Consider the following 16,246-nt stretch of genomic DNA (forward strand, 5'->3'; position numbering starts at 1 on the left):
TTAGATGTACGCCATGTAAAGCTTCCAAGCAGCATCTACCTTTTATTTATTAAAAATATATATATATATATATATATATATCAGCAAAGGTGTGGAGAGAAACCCGTCTTAAATCTACCTGAACCACTGACTGTGCACGACCCGCCAGCGACCGCCGCGCTGCTCCTCCGGCACGTGCAGGGACCGAGCAGCAGCACCGGCACCGAGCGCGCCGCCAGCCGGGCACCGCCACGGCCCGGGCTCCTGCGGGGCCGCTGCGCTAAAAGCCCTTGCGAGAAGTACCATGGTTTGAGAGCCACAGACCCCAAAACCTAGATCTGCCGAATGGAATTGTTTTGTTTTTTTTTTTTCACAGCTTTGAAACGTCATCGCAGCTGACAGAGTCAGCTGTTGTTCTGCGGGTGCGGAGAGGGAAGAAGTTAAGGGGTAAAGCATAAAACCCTTTTTTTTTTTTTTTTTTTTTTTCTTTCTGTCCTTTTGGAAGTCGTTCTGAATAGCTAACCCGGGTGCATCCTTCATCCTTCTCCAAGCTACCTGACAAGTCAGAGAAAAGGGGATTTAGCTTCCTACGCGCGGTGAACCTTATCCCCACACCTCAGTCCAGCCAATGTACAAAAGTGAAACAGTCTCAAACTAAAAAAAAAGAAACCAACAACAGAAAAATGAAAGGTCACGCTGCGCTCAGTCTTTGGTTTCCAAGTTCAACGGAGGAATCTGCTTCAAAGCTTGAAGCAGGGCCGAGGAGTCGATGGGGGAATGGGCTGGTACCGGGGAAGGGAGTCTCTGGGGCATCAGCAGAGGGGGGGAGATTTTGTCGGGGTTCATGAACCCCGTGAGCGCTGCGGCGGAGGCCGGGAGGCTGGGGTACAGGACGGGGACGGAGGCTGGGTACCAGCACTTCTCCAGCATCGGCAGGTAGGCCGTTGCGGATGGCGGGATCAAATAAAAAGGCAGGCACAGCGGGGGCTGGTGAGCGTGGGGGCCCAGGAAGCCGTTCGAGGAGCCCATCATGTCACTGCCAAAAGGCCCTTCGTCTTCAGGCGTCTCCAGCCTGCTCCTTTTGGCCGGCGGGTCCTCAGTCTCTTGCTTAATAGAGCTTATTCTCTCCTGGACAGTGTATTTCAGATCGGTATCCTTTTTAAAATACTGCTGTTCGGATTTGGAGTCACTTTTCTCCAGCTCGCCCCCGTACCCGCTGTCTGTGTCTGTGTCGCTGCCGCTCTGCTCCCCGCTGGAGTGCGCAAATGTCCTCTGGATCACGGGCACGCAGTTCTTCCCGTGCCCCTCGGCCGCTTTGCTCAAGGAGACGGGTTTCTCTTTCAAGTCCACCATTTTAGGAGGGATGTCTGCGGCCTTTCGGCCGGCTCCGCCCTGGAGCACCTCGGCGGCCATGCGGTGCAGATGGCTGACCAGCTGCGACGACTTCAGCTCCTTGCCGTTCTCGTGCTTTGCCAGGTATTGCAGCATTTCCTTGGCACACATCTGGAAGCCGGATCGAAACATTTCCTGGCTGGAATCAAGGTTTCTTGATGACAGGTCACCTGAGGAAACATTAACAAGAGAGAAATTAAAAATTAACAGCGTGCTTAAATAGTTCCATTCCCAGCTCCAAGGCGCGCCGGGGGCGATGCCAAACTTTGGGTGCCACACAGGGAGCGAGGCAGCCGTGACGGCCAGCCTGAATCCTGCATTCATTTCTGCACAAGAAGCCGGTTTACCGCTTCTCCCTCCCTCTGCCCACTTTCACATACGCACTTCCAATTCTGCGCTGCCTGCATGAGCCCTGGGAACCGGCAGGGGGGAGGCAGCGGCCGCACGGCGCCCGCTGTGCGGGCAGGAAAGCTCCGGAGCCGCGGCCCCGGGTGATCCCGCTCCAGGGGCTGTGCTCAAAGCTCTGCTGCACTCCCCGAGGCTGGCAGAGCCAGGGAAGGTGCTCAGAAAAGCTAAATTTTACTTATCAGATTCACGTGAGCGCCACATGTGAAAACAGAAGGAGGAAGTACAGCTAAAGCACGATAAGCTGCCACACCGGGTCCCCCCTTCGCCTGCAGAGCACAGGCAGCGAGCTGACAGAGGTGCTCATAGAGCAGGTCTCTGTGCATTTTGAGAGAAAGCAAAGAAACGCAACTGGGCTCGATCCAAAGCTCTTGAACGTGAATGTAAAGATCTGAATGGCTTTGGAGAGAACCTCACAGCAAACCCCAGCTTTAAATAAAACTACTTCAAACCCACTTTAATTTTAAAACAACTGCACAGTGCACTTGAGACTGACCACACTGAGAAACCCATCTTTTTTTTTTTGCGCAAGCTCACAAGCAAAGGCAGAGAAAATGAAGGCGAATACAAGAAGTGGGTCCTGCCTCCTCCCTTCTCGGGAGCGAGGTGCCACCACTGCCTCCCAGAGACCCGGCAGAAAGTCACCGAGCGCGCACCGGCACGGTGTGACTACTCACCCGCTTGTAAACCGTTCTGTAAAGCAATTATTTTCTGCTGCTGCTGCTCAATGAGGTTGGTTAGCGCTTTCACATGCTTCAAGGTAAGCTCGAGAACCACAGCTTTCTCCAGGTGACCCAGGGTCTGCAAGCAAAGGGACAGGTTGGCACCCGCCACGGCTCAGCTGCACACCCGGGGCCTGATGGGGCTGCCAGCGTGTCCGGGGCGGCGGGGCAAGGACGGGGTGACAGGGGAGCAAGGGAGAGGGTGGGGGGGAAGAAAGGGGCAATGGGTGGTGTGGGACAGGGCAGTGGGTGGCAGGGGATGAGGTGGAGAGCAGCAGGGGATGGGGAGGTGGGCAGCAGGGGATGGGGAGGTGGGCAGCAGGGGATGGGGAGGTGGGCAGCAGGGGATGGGGAGGTGGGCAGCAGGGGATGGGGTGATGCACTTTGGGGCAGAGGCTTGGGGACAGCCCCGTGCCCGGGGGATCCCTGCTGCCCCCCGCAGCCCCGGGCACACTCTCTGTGCAGGGCACCCTGCGGCAGGCAGCTGCGAGGCAGCCCGGGGCGGCTGTCAGTGCGCCGCACGGGGATTTTCGGAGCGCCTGGGGGGGCGCAGAGAAGCGAGTCCCTCTCCGTGAGTGGCACCCCCGGCACTGCCACCCCCCCGGGCCGGGGCTCTGCGGGGTTGTGCGGGGCTGTGGGGGCTCCAGGAGCAAGAGCAGGAGCAGGAGCAGAGGCAGGAGCAGGAGCAGCCCCGGTCCGTGCGCCCCCGGCGTGGCGGTGCCGGGGTGCGCGGCGGGCAGGGGGGAGCTGGAGGGAGGGGGGGGAGCGGGTCCCGGCGGCACCCACCGTGAGCTTGAGGTGCTCGGGCAGCAGGTCCTTGAGCTGGGCGATGCACTCGTTGATGCGGTCGCGCCGCTTCTTCTCGATGAGCCTGTGGGGCAGCTTGTAGGTCTCCTGCGGGGAGCGGTGCCGGGTGAGCGCTCCGCACGGCCACCCCGCGGCGCCCGCCGGGCTCCGGGCACCGGGGGGGGGGCTTTGTGCGCGTCCCTCACCCCCTCCCCAGGTTCCCGAGAGCCGTCGGGACGGGGTTGGGGGCAGCCCGGGGGTCCCCCGCGCCTTACCTTGGTGTCCTCGCTGCGCTTCAGCCCCCTCCTGGGCTTGTACACTTGGTACATGTGCGCGAAGTCCAGCCTGCACGGGCGAAACGAAAGCAGCCAGGTTACCCCCGGGGGCCGCGGCTGGGGGGTCGGGGAGGGGAGGGGGCTCCTCTCCTTCGCTCCTCTCCTCTCCTTCTCCTTCTCCTCCTCCTCCCCCCGAGCCCGCAGCCCTTACCCCGGCACGTCGCCGCTCTCCAGGGCGGGCAGCTTGCCCAGGCAGGCGGGCGGGGGCTGCGCGCTGGGGATGCGCTCCATCCTGCGCGGTGCGGAGCCGAGCCGGGGTAAAGGGGAGGGGTGGGGGGGAAAGGGGGGGGCTAGGAAAAGAGCTTCGGGCAGAGCAGAGCTCAGGCCGGGCTGCTCATGCCGTGTCCGCGCCGGCTGAGGAGCTCCGGGAGGCGGCGGCCCGGGTTAAATGCGGGCGAGTGGGTGGACGGCGGCGACGTGCGCTACCCTGTGACTCCCGGCACGTCTGGCGGCCGCCGGGGCGGGCGCGCCGGGCCGCCCCCCCCCTCCCCGTCCTCTCCCCGTCCTCCCCCCGTCCCCATCACATGAGCCTCACGTGGAGGCAGAGCCGCCGCCGCCTCGCAACGTGCCGGGGGGGGCAGCAGGAGCCGCCCCCGGGGCGCACGGGCTCGGATCCTGGGGCGCACGGCGGCCCCGACGGAGCGCACCGCGCCCCGGGCGCCTCCGGTGCTGCCCCGCCGGCCCCGGGGGCACGGTGGTGGAAAGGGGGGGTGCCCACCGAGCATTCCCCCCCCCGCACTCATCTCATTTCCCTCGGGGATTTGGGATTTTCCACCCCCCGCCCTTCCTTTTGGAGGCACCCCAAAAGGCGGAGGGGCGATGGGGACGCGCAGCCGCCGCAGGGGCTCGGCTGGAGGGGGTCGGGGGGAGGGCTCGGGGGGCTTCCCCCAGCGTGGGGGGGGGGGGTTTCCCTTCGGGGGGGGTCGCCCCTCCTGCACAGCATCCCCCGGCTGCTGGGTGCCAGCTGTTGCAAAAGCGCCGAGCGCGGCTGCGGTGGCGTGTACCTGCCAAAGCAAACCTCTCCTCCCGAAGGGCTACGGTCATTTTTCCCTGCCGAGCGCCGAGCAAGTGGAGGCAAGCTCATCAGATAAAAGGCGCAGGGAGCGAGATAAGGGAATGGCAGAACTTCAGCGCGCTGCCTCTCTTATCGCCCGGGTCCTGGGCTGCTCCACGTAGGGAGGAATCTGAGGTCAGCAGCTGTTACGTGAGAGCAGCAAGAGGCTGGATACCGGAGCTGGAGGCAGCCCTTTCCAGGCTCACCGGCCTCGGAAGGTGCCTGTCGTTACCAGCAGGAATCCCAGGAGAAATTAGAGCCTTGCAGAAATCTGCTGGCTGTAAATGTGAGTTTGTTTTTTTTTTTAATAATAAAAAAAAACCAACCACCTCCTAAACTCCTTCCAAGCTCCCAGTGGCAACACGCGCAGCTAACGATGGAGCTCAGAGCCCAGAGGAGGCTGGGGGTGCCCCAGGCAGCCCCAGCACTTTTTGGGATTTTGGTCTGAGCCTGCAGACCTGGCGCTGGCTCTGGGATCCCCAGGGGCTGCCGTGGTGCTGCGTGCCCAGAGCAGCGCTGCTGCAGAGGAGGGGGCTCGCCTGCCCCCAAAAAAGCGCAGAGGGGCAGGGTCACAGCCCCGGGCTGAGGGCTCACAGCAGGGCTGGTCGTGCGTACAGGCACTCGGCAAGCTCAGTGATAACCATCAGAAAGCTGGAGCTGCTGTGTTTGTCCCCTCCTGCAGCACAGGGGACAGTCACCGTCAGAAATAATGGGGGGGGGATCGGGAGCTTCATCCTCTTTCTGCCCCCAAGATCCCAGGTGCTGTTTGCCAAACAAAGGGGGACAAAATTGTGTGCAATTTATAATCTGTCCCATTGCTGACCCTCTGTCCGAGGCAAGAGAAATAATCAGAGCTCGCTGCAGCTGATTGCTGATGAAAAATGAGGCTTGGGGCCAACCTGCTCTGCATTTTAAGTTCAGACTCCCTGTACGTGGACAGCTTCATGCCCATGGATTGTCTGAGTCCTGCACGCTCTTTCAGATATTCGGTACATTCCTGCAGTGGGTGGTGAGCTACAAATCAGGGTCAGAGGTAATCCCCAATTATTTAGCCCTTTTACTGTTCTCGTGCTTGCCAAACAATCCTCCATATCGGGATTTACTCCTGACCTTAAGGGAAGTTGCCAAGGATTTAGGAGTCCCCCTAAAAAGAGGACCCGAGCGAAGCCATCGCATTCTTGGGCATCAAGTTAGATTGCCGAGCGTTGAATTACATTTTCCCGAGGATCAGCTTTCATAAGCTGGGGCTGATGCAATCATCAATTTGCCGTCTCGATTTTGTTTGCTGAATTATTTCGACGTGGAGGGTTCCTCCGCAGCGCGCGCACGCAATTAGGGCAGCGGCGAAACGTTGAAAAAGGCTTTAATTTTCTAAAGCCACGAGGAGAGCAGCAGGCCTCCGGAGGTTTGTCTCGGAGGGGCTGAGTGTCACAGGATAGCAGCAGCTCGCGTCCCGCGGGGATTTGGAGTTATTTACAGACGCACGAAAAGGCAAGGGTTCGCAGCTTGCTCCCGAGGGCGTGCTGAAGGGATCGGGTTCCCGCGGCGGCACCTTCCCGGGGCGCTGCCTCCCGGCACGGCGATTTGGGACGAAACGTTCCGAAAATCCCCGGCACCCGCGCCTGATGGGAGCCTATGTGGGCAGCGCCGGGAGTTAGCAGATGGGTTGTGGATTCGGGCTTACGATAAGGTTACTGAGGGTGGTTTTGTTTGAAAATGTCTCTTACTTAATATATCCGTGAAGGCCAGGCATGTGCCTGTGGCCTGTAATCAAATAGCCGGCTCTCCTTCCCTCTCATTTCCAGCAATCCCAGCTCAGGTTACTGGCACCGGAGGTTAGAGGACAGCCGTGGCTTGGGCTGGAAGCGAAGGGCAGGCGGGCAGGAGGCGCTGCGTGGTGGCACTTCGCTGCCGGCACCCACCAGGCATCCCCAGCGCCCGCCTGGTTATTCCCAGGGCTCTGCAGGAGGAGAAGCGCGCCGGGAGCCACGCTGCCTGCAGGTAGCCCTCGTGCCCAGCCTGGCACGTCCCCAGCCACCAGCACGAGCAGGCAGGGGGGGCATCGGGGCACCGCCAGCCACGGGACACGGCCAACTCATGGGCTGAGCTGCACAGCCCTGCTCCCAGCCCACGCAGCGCGCACCCTGGGGTCCTGGGGTCTGCAGCCCCCTGGGGGGTTCCCCTCCTGCTGCAGCCGGAGGGGCCAAAGGGGCACAGCGTGACTTAGCAGCGCAGGATGTGAGGAAGAGTTTGTCATCCGCCAGGGCTCTGCCTTCTTCCTCTGGTAGCCTGCAGGTAGTTGCAAAAGCTTGACTTGGTGAAGCGCCGTGGTTTCAGCCCGGTGCGTGTCTGACTCACTGTCTCAGCAGCACAGCTGGCCGCGCTGCCTCGTGCGATGAAAGGAATCGCCCGCGAGTTAGGAGTTGAGATTTCGTGTTTCATGACATCGTTTCGGGCTACCACGGACCGTGTTTGGACAAAACGCTGGGAAAATCCGGCGAGGGCTGCTCTCCCCGTGGCGTCCTGGGCAAGCAAATGGCAGCGGGTGGCTGCTGGGCACGTGCGTGCTGCGGGCAGGACGCTGGCAGCGCTCAGCGAAACTTGCCTGCGGACTATTCAAATGAAAGCCGTTCTCCTCCGTGCACGGAGACGCTTGCCAGCACCGAGTGCAGCAGTGGGAGGAATCCGTAGGTGGAAACTATTTGGAAGTGGCAAAATTTGTGGACATTACAATTCATAATAAGAGACTTTAGCCCACTTTGAGACTCTGTTTAATAAAACATCCCTGCCTCGCCGGGACAGCCTGCCCTGCCCCAACGCTGCGAGCCAAGCCCAGGCAGCCAGGGCACTCACACTGCTTACCCAGCTCCCCGCCGGCTGCCTGCCCCATCGCGTGAGAACGAGCCCTCGGCACGCTCCGCACACCCGCGCGCCTCCGCAGCACCGCCTGGCCCAGCAGCGGCACCGCCTCGAGCCCCGTCTGCAGCCACCACTGCAAGAGGGACTTTGGGGCTTTGCCACGCACCCCTCTGCCCGGCAGGACTGGGGGGGGACAGGGCAAGGTCACCACGTCCCCGGTCACCGGCCCCAAGGGTCACTGCGGGGCACGGGGGGACAGCTGCGGGTGCAGACGCCGTCGTGCCCGGGCGCTGCTTTTCCTCGCGGTGACACAGCCGTCTGGTGAGCGCTCTGCACAATGCTATCTGATCACGCTCGCAGCTCTGCCTAACATCAAACAGTGAGTCAGCGGCGGAGCCTCATCAGATGTCTCCGTGCCTCAGCTTTCATATCTGAAAAGCAGAAAGCACGGTGCTCTGCAGGTATGCAAAGCAAAGCGAGGCGCTTTCAGATCTCTGGCTTAGGAAACGCCACACCTTTCAACTGCAGCATTATTTATTTGTCACTGGCATCCACGCACCCCGGTAAGAATCAATACCGCGGGAGCTCGGCGTCTGGGTAGATTTTGTTCTGTCTGTGGGATGTGGGGAACAGCAGCTGCAGGGCCACGATGCATTTCCTCTGAGTCAGTTACATTAAAAGCGTTCCCAGCCTGCTAACTGGATTTAAAAGATTTCCCCCAAAAAACAATAAAAGATAAAAACCAAGCAGGCACAAGAAGGGAGTGGGAGCGTTGCAGAGCGTTGTCCTTCTGGTTCGTGTCAGGACACGGGTGGCTTAAACCTTGGCCCCACAGATGAGGTCTGTGCCATCCATGTGCTGCTGATGGCACAGAAGGCAACTCCTGGTCAGTCCAGGGGGACGCAGCTCCAAGCACAAATGTCACAGCTGGCAGGCACAGAGAGAGGCAGCAGGCACAGAGAGGGTCCCAGCAGCTCGTGGCAGAAGTGAAGGGCAAGGGTGGCACACGGGGACACGGCCCAGCTTGGCAGGGACGCTGCCAGCCCCCTTGCTGGGGATAAAGGCGAGCAAGCCCAGGTGCAGCGGGTGGGCTCGCTGAACCCAGCCTGCACACCGCAGGGCAGGAGCATCACACCCAGGGCACCTGCTCGGCAGCAGGGTGCACGTGGCTCCTCCACTGGGAGAGGGAAAAGGACCACAAGAATCCGAGCACACTGGTTGTCAGTGAGCATTTGACCCTTCTGATGAAGTTAAATCCTTGTGCAAAGGAAACGCAGGAGGTAAAGGTAGTGCAGGTGCCCAGCAGCAGCACCTGGACACACCACGCACAGGAGGTTTGGGGCCGTGCAGCCTTACAGCACTTGGATGGGAACGTGGCTGAGCTCTGGGGAGGCCTGGATCGGCCGTGGCAGAGCACAACCAGTCACTCTCTAACTGAGAAGCACAAACTCTGAGCGCAGACCTGCCTCCTCCCCACCTGCTGCTCCAATCCCCTGCATATAACGAGCCAGACGCGGGCCGGGCATTCCTCCTGCTGCAAGTGCAGCTGGAGTAAGCACGAATGGGAATTAAACAAAATAGGAAATATTCACGGTGGATTTGTGCCGAATCAAGATTACACACACTCTTGCTTTCCTCCAGCCCAACCCAGGACCACCCCACACTGCAGAAGCCTCCTGCAGCCGGCCTGGGGCTGGAGCAGGGCGAAGCGCCCCGAACGCACGCCGAGAGGAGAAGCAGCTGACAGGAATGTGTCTCGGGGTGCCCTTCCCTCTGTATCAGAAGCGATCTGGCTGAGAAGCACTGGAGCAAACCACAACTGAGGGTGTTGCTGTCTTCCCCAAATACTTTCTCTAATGAGGTTTTTAACTAGTTTTGCCCCGCCTACACGGGCAGCCAGAGCACTTTCATCTCCAGGTGAAGAGGAACCGAGGTGGGACCCTGCTGTCTGCTGGGAGGATCGCTGCCACCTCCCAGACGGGGCGGTGAGGTTTGCAGGCGAAACCCACACAATGGCAGGGAAGTGCTGGCTCTCTCCTCCTCGGCCCCCTTGGAGATGCCTGCTGCTCGTGGCGCAAACATCAACCACAGGCAGCAGCGTTTGATGTGCAAAGAGAGCCCCGGCACGGAACAGAGGCAGTTTCCCTGCACCTCCCAGCTGATGAGAGCCGAGCACCAGCGAGCAGACAGCCACAGTCCGAAGGAGGGTCACAAGCAGGCTGCAGGGCTCCATTTGTTACAACCCGTACCCAGGGTGCTCCGAGCAACCACACACCTCTTATTCTTAGATATTCTTATTCTCCCCTCTCCCCGTTGCTGCCGAGTGCTCCCCACCTGCACACACCTGGAGCCGAGCGGGGGCTTGCTGTGATCCTGGCCAGGTTCCTCTCCCAGGGGAGCCAGGGGCACGGGGCTGGCCTGGCACGGCCACGCGGTGGGGCTTGGCACGGGACAAACAGCCGGCGGGTCAGGCAACGCTCTGAGCGGTTTTTTCTAATGGAAGAAAGAATAATTTCATCATAAAAAAAAATAAATAAATCACGGGGGATACATCCCGGTAACGTGGGGAAACAGAAATGGCCACACAAGAAAATTACGACTGTCCCTTCTGATTTTATGAACTGCATGACTACAGAATGAAAACCAAGTCCCTGCCCTGAGGAGCTGAGCGCATCTGCAGCTGCTGCCCAGATGTCACTGCCCGGACCCTCGGCAAATGTTCCAGGGGAAAACCCTGTCTGACTCTCACGTCAGCCAAGACAGAGAGAGGTTTCGCTTTATAAACCTTGACCAGAGAGACATTAGGTGCCTTTGATCTCCAGATATAAAGATGATCTTTTGATTTAAGATTATGAAAATGAAGAACCATCTGCTACGAAGCAGCTACGGACCCACGTTTTATTGAGGCCAGATGGTGTCCAGGGTTCCTACGTATGAATTCAATTAGCTGCCTGTGCCTGCGTCAGTAATTCTGGATCCACCCAGTCATGTTTTTGGAACAAATATTATAATATTCCCATGGATCCTCCAGACAGTGGGAGGTGTTTCCTTCACTGTGAAGGTTTTGGGAAGCGATGACTTTGTCTCATTTTCTCTCGCCCTGCTCTGCATTCCTGTTTCCCAGCTTTTCAAGGTTTTTGAGTTTTCCCCGGAATCCCTGAGCCAGCCGCATTGTTGGCTGAAGCCACCAGACCCCAGCTCGCCCACAGGTCCCACAGCACTGCATTCTCCTTCGCAGTTACAGAGGGGAAGCCCACAGCTCTGTGTGCAGCTGCAGGAGCAAGAGGGATTTTGGGCTGGGCTTGCAGCATTTCTGAGAAGGCAGCCCCTTCCCAGCCTCACCAGTCCCTTTTTCCCAGTGCTTATCCCAGGTTTGCCTGTTCTCAGCTCTTCTGGCACCGACTCACAGCCGTGGCAGAGCAGATTTGGGAGATGCAGCCCTGGGAATGGGATGCAGGGGGTGGAAATCAGCAGTTGCCTGACTGGCAGCAGCCCCAGCAGCCAGGCGGTTCTCCTGCTGTAGGAAGGCAGATTCTGCAGGATGCAGGCACCGAGCTGCTGGGAGCCTTCAGACCCAGCAACGTGGAAGCCCCTTTTCTCTGCAGGTGTGGCCCAACACCCCGAGTTGTGCTCGAGGAGCCGTGTGCGTGCACTGACCTGCTTCTCCGCAGGGTTTGGAGCAGGAGAGGTCCATCAGGGGCTGGGCTGAGCTGTGGTCGCAGGCTGAAGGGCCTCGCATGCAGAGCACGCCTCTCCTCTGCCTCCTGCAGACCTGCCTGCACCAGAGAGAGCCACAAAAAGCACTCCTGAGCAGGGAGCATCCCTGGCAGAGGGATGGAGTTTGTTGTTCCCTTCCTGAATTGTTTCTTTTGGGGAGAGGGGGACCAATATAAATCACTTCTATCTATAGGCATAAAGTGCCTGAGACCCACCACGGGCTGTGCACAGCCTGGGGACAGAACACCCACACCAGATGCTTTAACCCCAGCCTGCCCTGCCCCGCTGCCCACTGCGGCACCACCTCCCTGAGCTGCCCCCATCGCCTTGCTCCAGGGACATCCTGCCCACAGCCTGGGTTTGTTTCACAGAAGGCTTCGTATTAGTGATACCTGCTCACTTTCCTTCAGTCTCACGTGGCTGCAGGGACTTGTTGCTTCCCCATTTCTGTCAGCACCCCACCGAAGCCCTTGTTGGAGGCTTCCCATCCTGCTGCCATCCTCGCTGTGCTCTGCCCCTCTCCCTGCACCGCCATCCTCACGGTCCTGTTACCCAATTATCAGGTCATGGGCACGATAATGCCAGCTACACTGCAGATTTCCAATGATTTATCTTTTTTAAAATAAAATATAACCCCTTTGCCAGATCAGCTTTATGAAGGAGACCTCTGAGCAGCAGCCGTGAGGAAGGAGCAGCGGAGTGGAAGGATCGGAAAATGGAGCAGTTCTCATTAGGGCGCGAAGCGCGCGATAATTACTTGAGGAAGGGTAGGGGATGACAGGGCTCATTGCCTCCTCCATCCCACAGCGACTACAAGCTTGCTCATGTGTGCATCTGCTACGGGCTGGGAATATTTTAGGGCTATGTTGAAGTAAACACAAGAAGCGAGAGCTCCTGCCTTCACAGGAACCCTCGGGAGCACGCAGCTGATCCAACGCACCGCTTTCTGGTTTTCCTCCCGTTGGTGCTGAGCTGCTTGGGAAAGCAGTTCCTGCTAGAAAACAGGATTTGGGGCAGATAATTCCAACCTGACACCCATCAGCATGGATTAGTCAACATTGTGCTGTAGCCACCGCTCCAGCCTTTTTGGGCAAAGCTAACGTAAGCATCCCCATGACGCTACTCGCTGGTGTCCCAGCTTTGTGTCCTCACATCTTGTCATCTTCAAGGGGGCAGCCCGAGCCCCTCTCTCCTGCTGGCACATCCCCTAGGTCCCCTCTCGCAGCCTGTGCCGGCCCCGCAGGCGGCAGATTTGGGGCTCCCGACCCTTGGCGCGGAGCCTCCCACGGGTGCTAAACGCAGCCCCCGCCCCGGCGCCATCGCACCCACCAACCTCACCGCTCCAGGCTGTTCTGAGGAAGGTGAAGAGTTGGCTGGTGGAAGCCAAAGTTGTGACTAATATCTTTCGGGGAAAGTACTTTATGTCAAAACAAGTGAATAGCAAAGCGGAGGCATGCGGTGGGGAGATGTGTGGAGGTAGGGAGGGGCTTTTTTGTGCCAAATTTCCCTTTTCCCTAAAAGGGACAGCCCAAGCTGCCTTATTTCTTAACACACAATGAGACACAGAAGGAAAACTTCCTTCTTCGCTTCTTTTAGGCCCTGGCGTTTCTAGAAAGCTGCTGAATCACCCCCCGGTGATGCACCCTGACGGCCGCGAGGCCCTCGCCCATGGGCGCAGCAGGACGCCACCAGCGACCTCCCACAGCCAGCAGCGAGCACCGCGGGGCCTCGAGCAACCCCTGCCATCCTCAGCACTGCCCTCTGCACCGAGGGGCTACGGGCCACAGCCTTCCCGAGCCTCCCCCGGCAAGCACAAGCCCAGACAGAAACCTGGAAGAAAACCTGGCTGCGTCCAGGCCCGGGGGCAATGCTCGGTCCTCGCGAGCTGCAGCCTTACGTGGAAACAGCTGGGCTCTGGGACTCCCTGCGTGAAATAAAAACAACTTTATTTTTTAAGTCATGCAGAGCAGGCAAAGGACTCAGCCCTCATAACTATTTTGCTTCCAGAAGATATTCAAGCCCTATGGAGCCACATATATTTGCGTATTAACTCTGTCGCTGTAATAGCAGAGCCTCCTTCCTCCCTCTCAGGCGGAGATGTGGTATGTAAAATGGCAGTGCCTTTTATAGCCCTGTGCCCACAAAGGCTCAGCTGCAGAAGTCATTTCCTATTTACATCAAGAAAAAAAACCAACAGTTCAGCAGAGATAGCTGCAAATCCAGGCAGCAAGGTGCTTTCTGCAGGTGTGGGTGGGTGATTCACCCCCGCCAGCAGCCCGGGGCCCGGCTCCATCCAGCACCGCAGCCCGCAGCTTATCTTCATCCTCCCGCTCCCGGTGCTTCCCCAGCTCCACGCAGTTCCAAGCACACCCAAACAAAGTCCCGAACCAACCCTGTCTGGCCTCACCCTCTTTCTCAGAAGAGGGCTTGGATCTTCTCCAGGCCCTTCTCTCTCTTCCTCCCGGGGGAAGTCCTCCTTGGAAGCACCCCTCGGAGACCTTCGCCCAGGCAGCCGGGCCTCTCCTGCTTCTCCTGACACCCAGCAGCACCCCCTGGTTCTCCTGGAGAGCCAGATGTTCCCTCCCGAGCCCTTCCAGGATGAAGTCCAGGTCCCTGCAGCTCTGCCCCAGCTCCTGCCCTGGGGCTCCCTCTGCCCCGTTCTCCACCACCCTACCATTTGTGCCTGGACATTTGCCCTTCAAAGCCTGCCATCGGGTGAGCTCTGCGGTGCTCAGAGGGCCCCAGGGCTGAGCTGTGACATACTGCAGCCCTTTGGCAATGTACTGGGTACCCCAAAACTTCCCGAGGACACCTTACAGCTCAGCCAGGGCAGGTGGGGGCACCCTGCAGGGCTGGGAGGCCCAAGTCAGACCTCAGCCATAGCATGGACAATGACCCAGGCCAGCAGCTTTGGCTCAGACCTCACTCCAAGACACCACTAAACCTCCCCAAATCCCTTTCTGTACCACCATTAAACCTCCCCAAATCCCTTTTTGTACCATCATGGGGGCACAGCTGTGCTACCCCTTCCCTCATCTCCTCACACAGGGTCTCAGCACCTCCTGAGGAGGTGCTGGGACATCGCTCCTCTCCCCGGTCTCACTGAGATGAGGGCAACTGGGAGCAGCACACAAAAGGAAAAATAAATAAAATAATGGCACAAACAGCTGGCTGAAGCCCTTCGATTTTGGCCACTCTTTAAAAACACTGCACTGGTTTTGACAGGCATCCCAGGGGAGTGCTCACTGGGCTCCCAGCCAGCAGCGAGGAGCTGCCGGGGTGCCCCTGCCCCAGTTTCACTGGAAACCACAGTGCCAGGACAGCCCGATGCTGGGGCCCCACCGCTGCGTGGATTTCCATCCTGCAGATGCAAATTCACTGCAAAAGGCACCTCCCGAAGCCAGGTTTTTGAAATAAATTACATTAATGTCAGCTAACCAGAGCCAGGGCTTGCTGCAGATGATCTGCACAGATAGGTGCAGGGAAGATCTGCGGCAGGCTACCTCGGGAACAACCCACCTTAGCAGAGATCGCTCCATTAATCATTTTGGCTGCCGCCCAGCACTGCCAAAATTAGAGAGGTTTGGGGCTGGCTCCTCAATGCGAGCAGATATGTCACGTTGTGACTAGATACCGTGCTGAAATTCAGCTGCCGGAATTACGGAGGTGGCAGACCTTTATTTAGCCCCGTCTTCCGTCGTGCAGCCACCTCCAGCCTGCCAGCGAGGCCCTGTGAGGAGTGTGTCAGCACACCGAGCAGCGGCCCCGCCGCAGCTGGCAGCCCTGACCTCCTCCACGCCACTCGTGTGCTTCGGAGGCAGAGCTGTTTGCAGCTGAGAGTCACTTCCTCAGAAACTCAGTGGGAGAGCTGTAGTTTTCGGTTTGCTGTGAGCTTTTAAAATATGGATGTTGCCTCCCTGCTTGCAAGGAAAGCTCTGAGAGCTGTCTCCACCAGAAAGCAGCTCCAAAACTCATCATGCTTGGTGCTGCAGGGGTGCCCTGACCTCTCCAGGGACACCCCTTGCCATATTTTTTTCCCCCCCGAGCAGCATTGAGGAGCCCAGCTCGGTGCAGCACCAGTGCCACCACACCCGCAACCACACCACACCCCTACAGGGCCAACTTTCCAGAAAAATAAAAGAAAAATCAACTCTTTTGGCATCTCATTCGCACAGCTCAAACGTTACCGACTCAGGGTGGAAATTCCCTGGCAGGAGCTCCTATTTCCATTCTGCGTGTTCCTGAGAAAAGCGGTGAAGAAACTTTCAGGAGACAAGCTGTGGTGTGCTGGGGCTGCAGGCTCACCCAGGCCTCGCTCGTGCTCTTTAGGCACAACCCAGCCTGTGTTAAATTAGGGATAACGATGGCACTCAGAGGGGTCTGTGCTGCTTAGCTGAGGGTAACAGCGTTCTCCCACCACCTGAGGGGTGGTGATGCTGCCACCCCGTCCTGCCAAGGGGGCACACGGACACAGGAGGCTGCAGCGGAGGTGGGAGCACGACCACGTCGCCAACGGGACATTCACCATCCCGATCCCCCACCACCGCAGCCCCAGCTGATTTCTTTCTGATTGCAAGGCGCGGAAAACCCCGGGGCCTGACGCAGGCCACGCAGCGAGCGCAGCTGCAGGGCCGGTGACTCAGAGCAGGGGACGTGGCAGGGCGGAGGGGACGGGATGGGGGATCGGGATGGGGAGGTGGGCAGTGGGGCCGGCACACGGAGCCCCCCCCGAGCCCACCTTCATGCAGACCCCAAAGCTGAACTCTTCTTCGTGCCTTGCTCACGAGGGCGTGCGGTGTGGGCACGTGTACGTACATCTGCCTGGATGCCCCTTCCCCTGGCATTCAAACAAGGCTTTGCTTTACTTTACTGCGGGTGCTATCGCTCCCCTGTCATATTTTATCTCTGGGGACAGTTTCTCCATCCCAATCTGCCAGGGAAGTGCTCTGGGACTTTTTAGAGGGAAAAATACCACGCAAGTTTAAAACTCTATCTCT

General features: G+C 58.8%; 1 protein-coding gene and 2 long non-coding RNA genes across 4 annotated transcripts; 1 reads left to right on the forward strand and 2 right to left on the reverse strand.

Annotated features, from left to right (window-relative positions):
• Positions 1 to 390: 390 nt before the first annotated feature.
• On the reverse strand, positions 391 to 4,718 carry BHLHE40 (basic helix-loop-helix family member e40). Of its 2 annotated transcripts, none has more exons than XM_068694039.1 (5): positions 4,624 to 4,718; positions 3,560 to 3,629; positions 3,285 to 3,392; positions 2,454 to 2,577; positions 391 to 1,541 (listed from the first exon to the last, which is right to left on the reverse strand). In XM_068694039.1, the coding sequence occupies exons 1-5, from the start codon at positions 4,701 to 4,703 to the stop codon at positions 682 to 684; spliced, it is 1,242 nt and encodes a 413-aa protein (XP_068550140.1). In that variant the 5' UTR covers positions 4,704 to 4,718; the 3' UTR covers positions 391 to 681. The 2 variants fall into 2 exon arrangements, with proteins under 2 accessions (XP_068550140.1, XP_068550139.1); XM_068694038.1 differs by lacking the exon at positions 4,624 to 4,718 and adding an exon at positions 3,771 to 4,116.
• On the forward strand, positions 1,845 to 15,404 carry LOC137862233 (uncharacterized). Its single transcript, XR_011100117.1, has 2 exons — positions 1,845 to 2,536; positions 12,846 to 15,404. It is a non-coding gene; the product is annotated as an uncharacterized lncRNA (long non-coding RNA).
• On the reverse strand, positions 11,190 to 15,571 carry LOC137862232 (uncharacterized). Its single transcript, XR_011100116.1, has 3 exons — positions 15,437 to 15,571; positions 13,080 to 13,173; positions 11,190 to 11,308 (listed from the first exon to the last, which is right to left on the reverse strand). It is a non-coding gene; the product is annotated as an uncharacterized lncRNA (long non-coding RNA).
• Between the last annotated feature and the right edge of the window lie 675 nt (positions 15,572 to 16,246).

The sequence above is a fragment of the Anas acuta genome, chromosome 11 (genome assembly GCF_963932015.1).
Source record: "Anas acuta chromosome 11, bAnaAcu1.1, whole genome shotgun sequence".
NCBI classification, from domain to species: domain Eukaryota; kingdom Metazoa; phylum Chordata; class Aves; order Anseriformes; family Anatidae; genus Anas; species Anas acuta.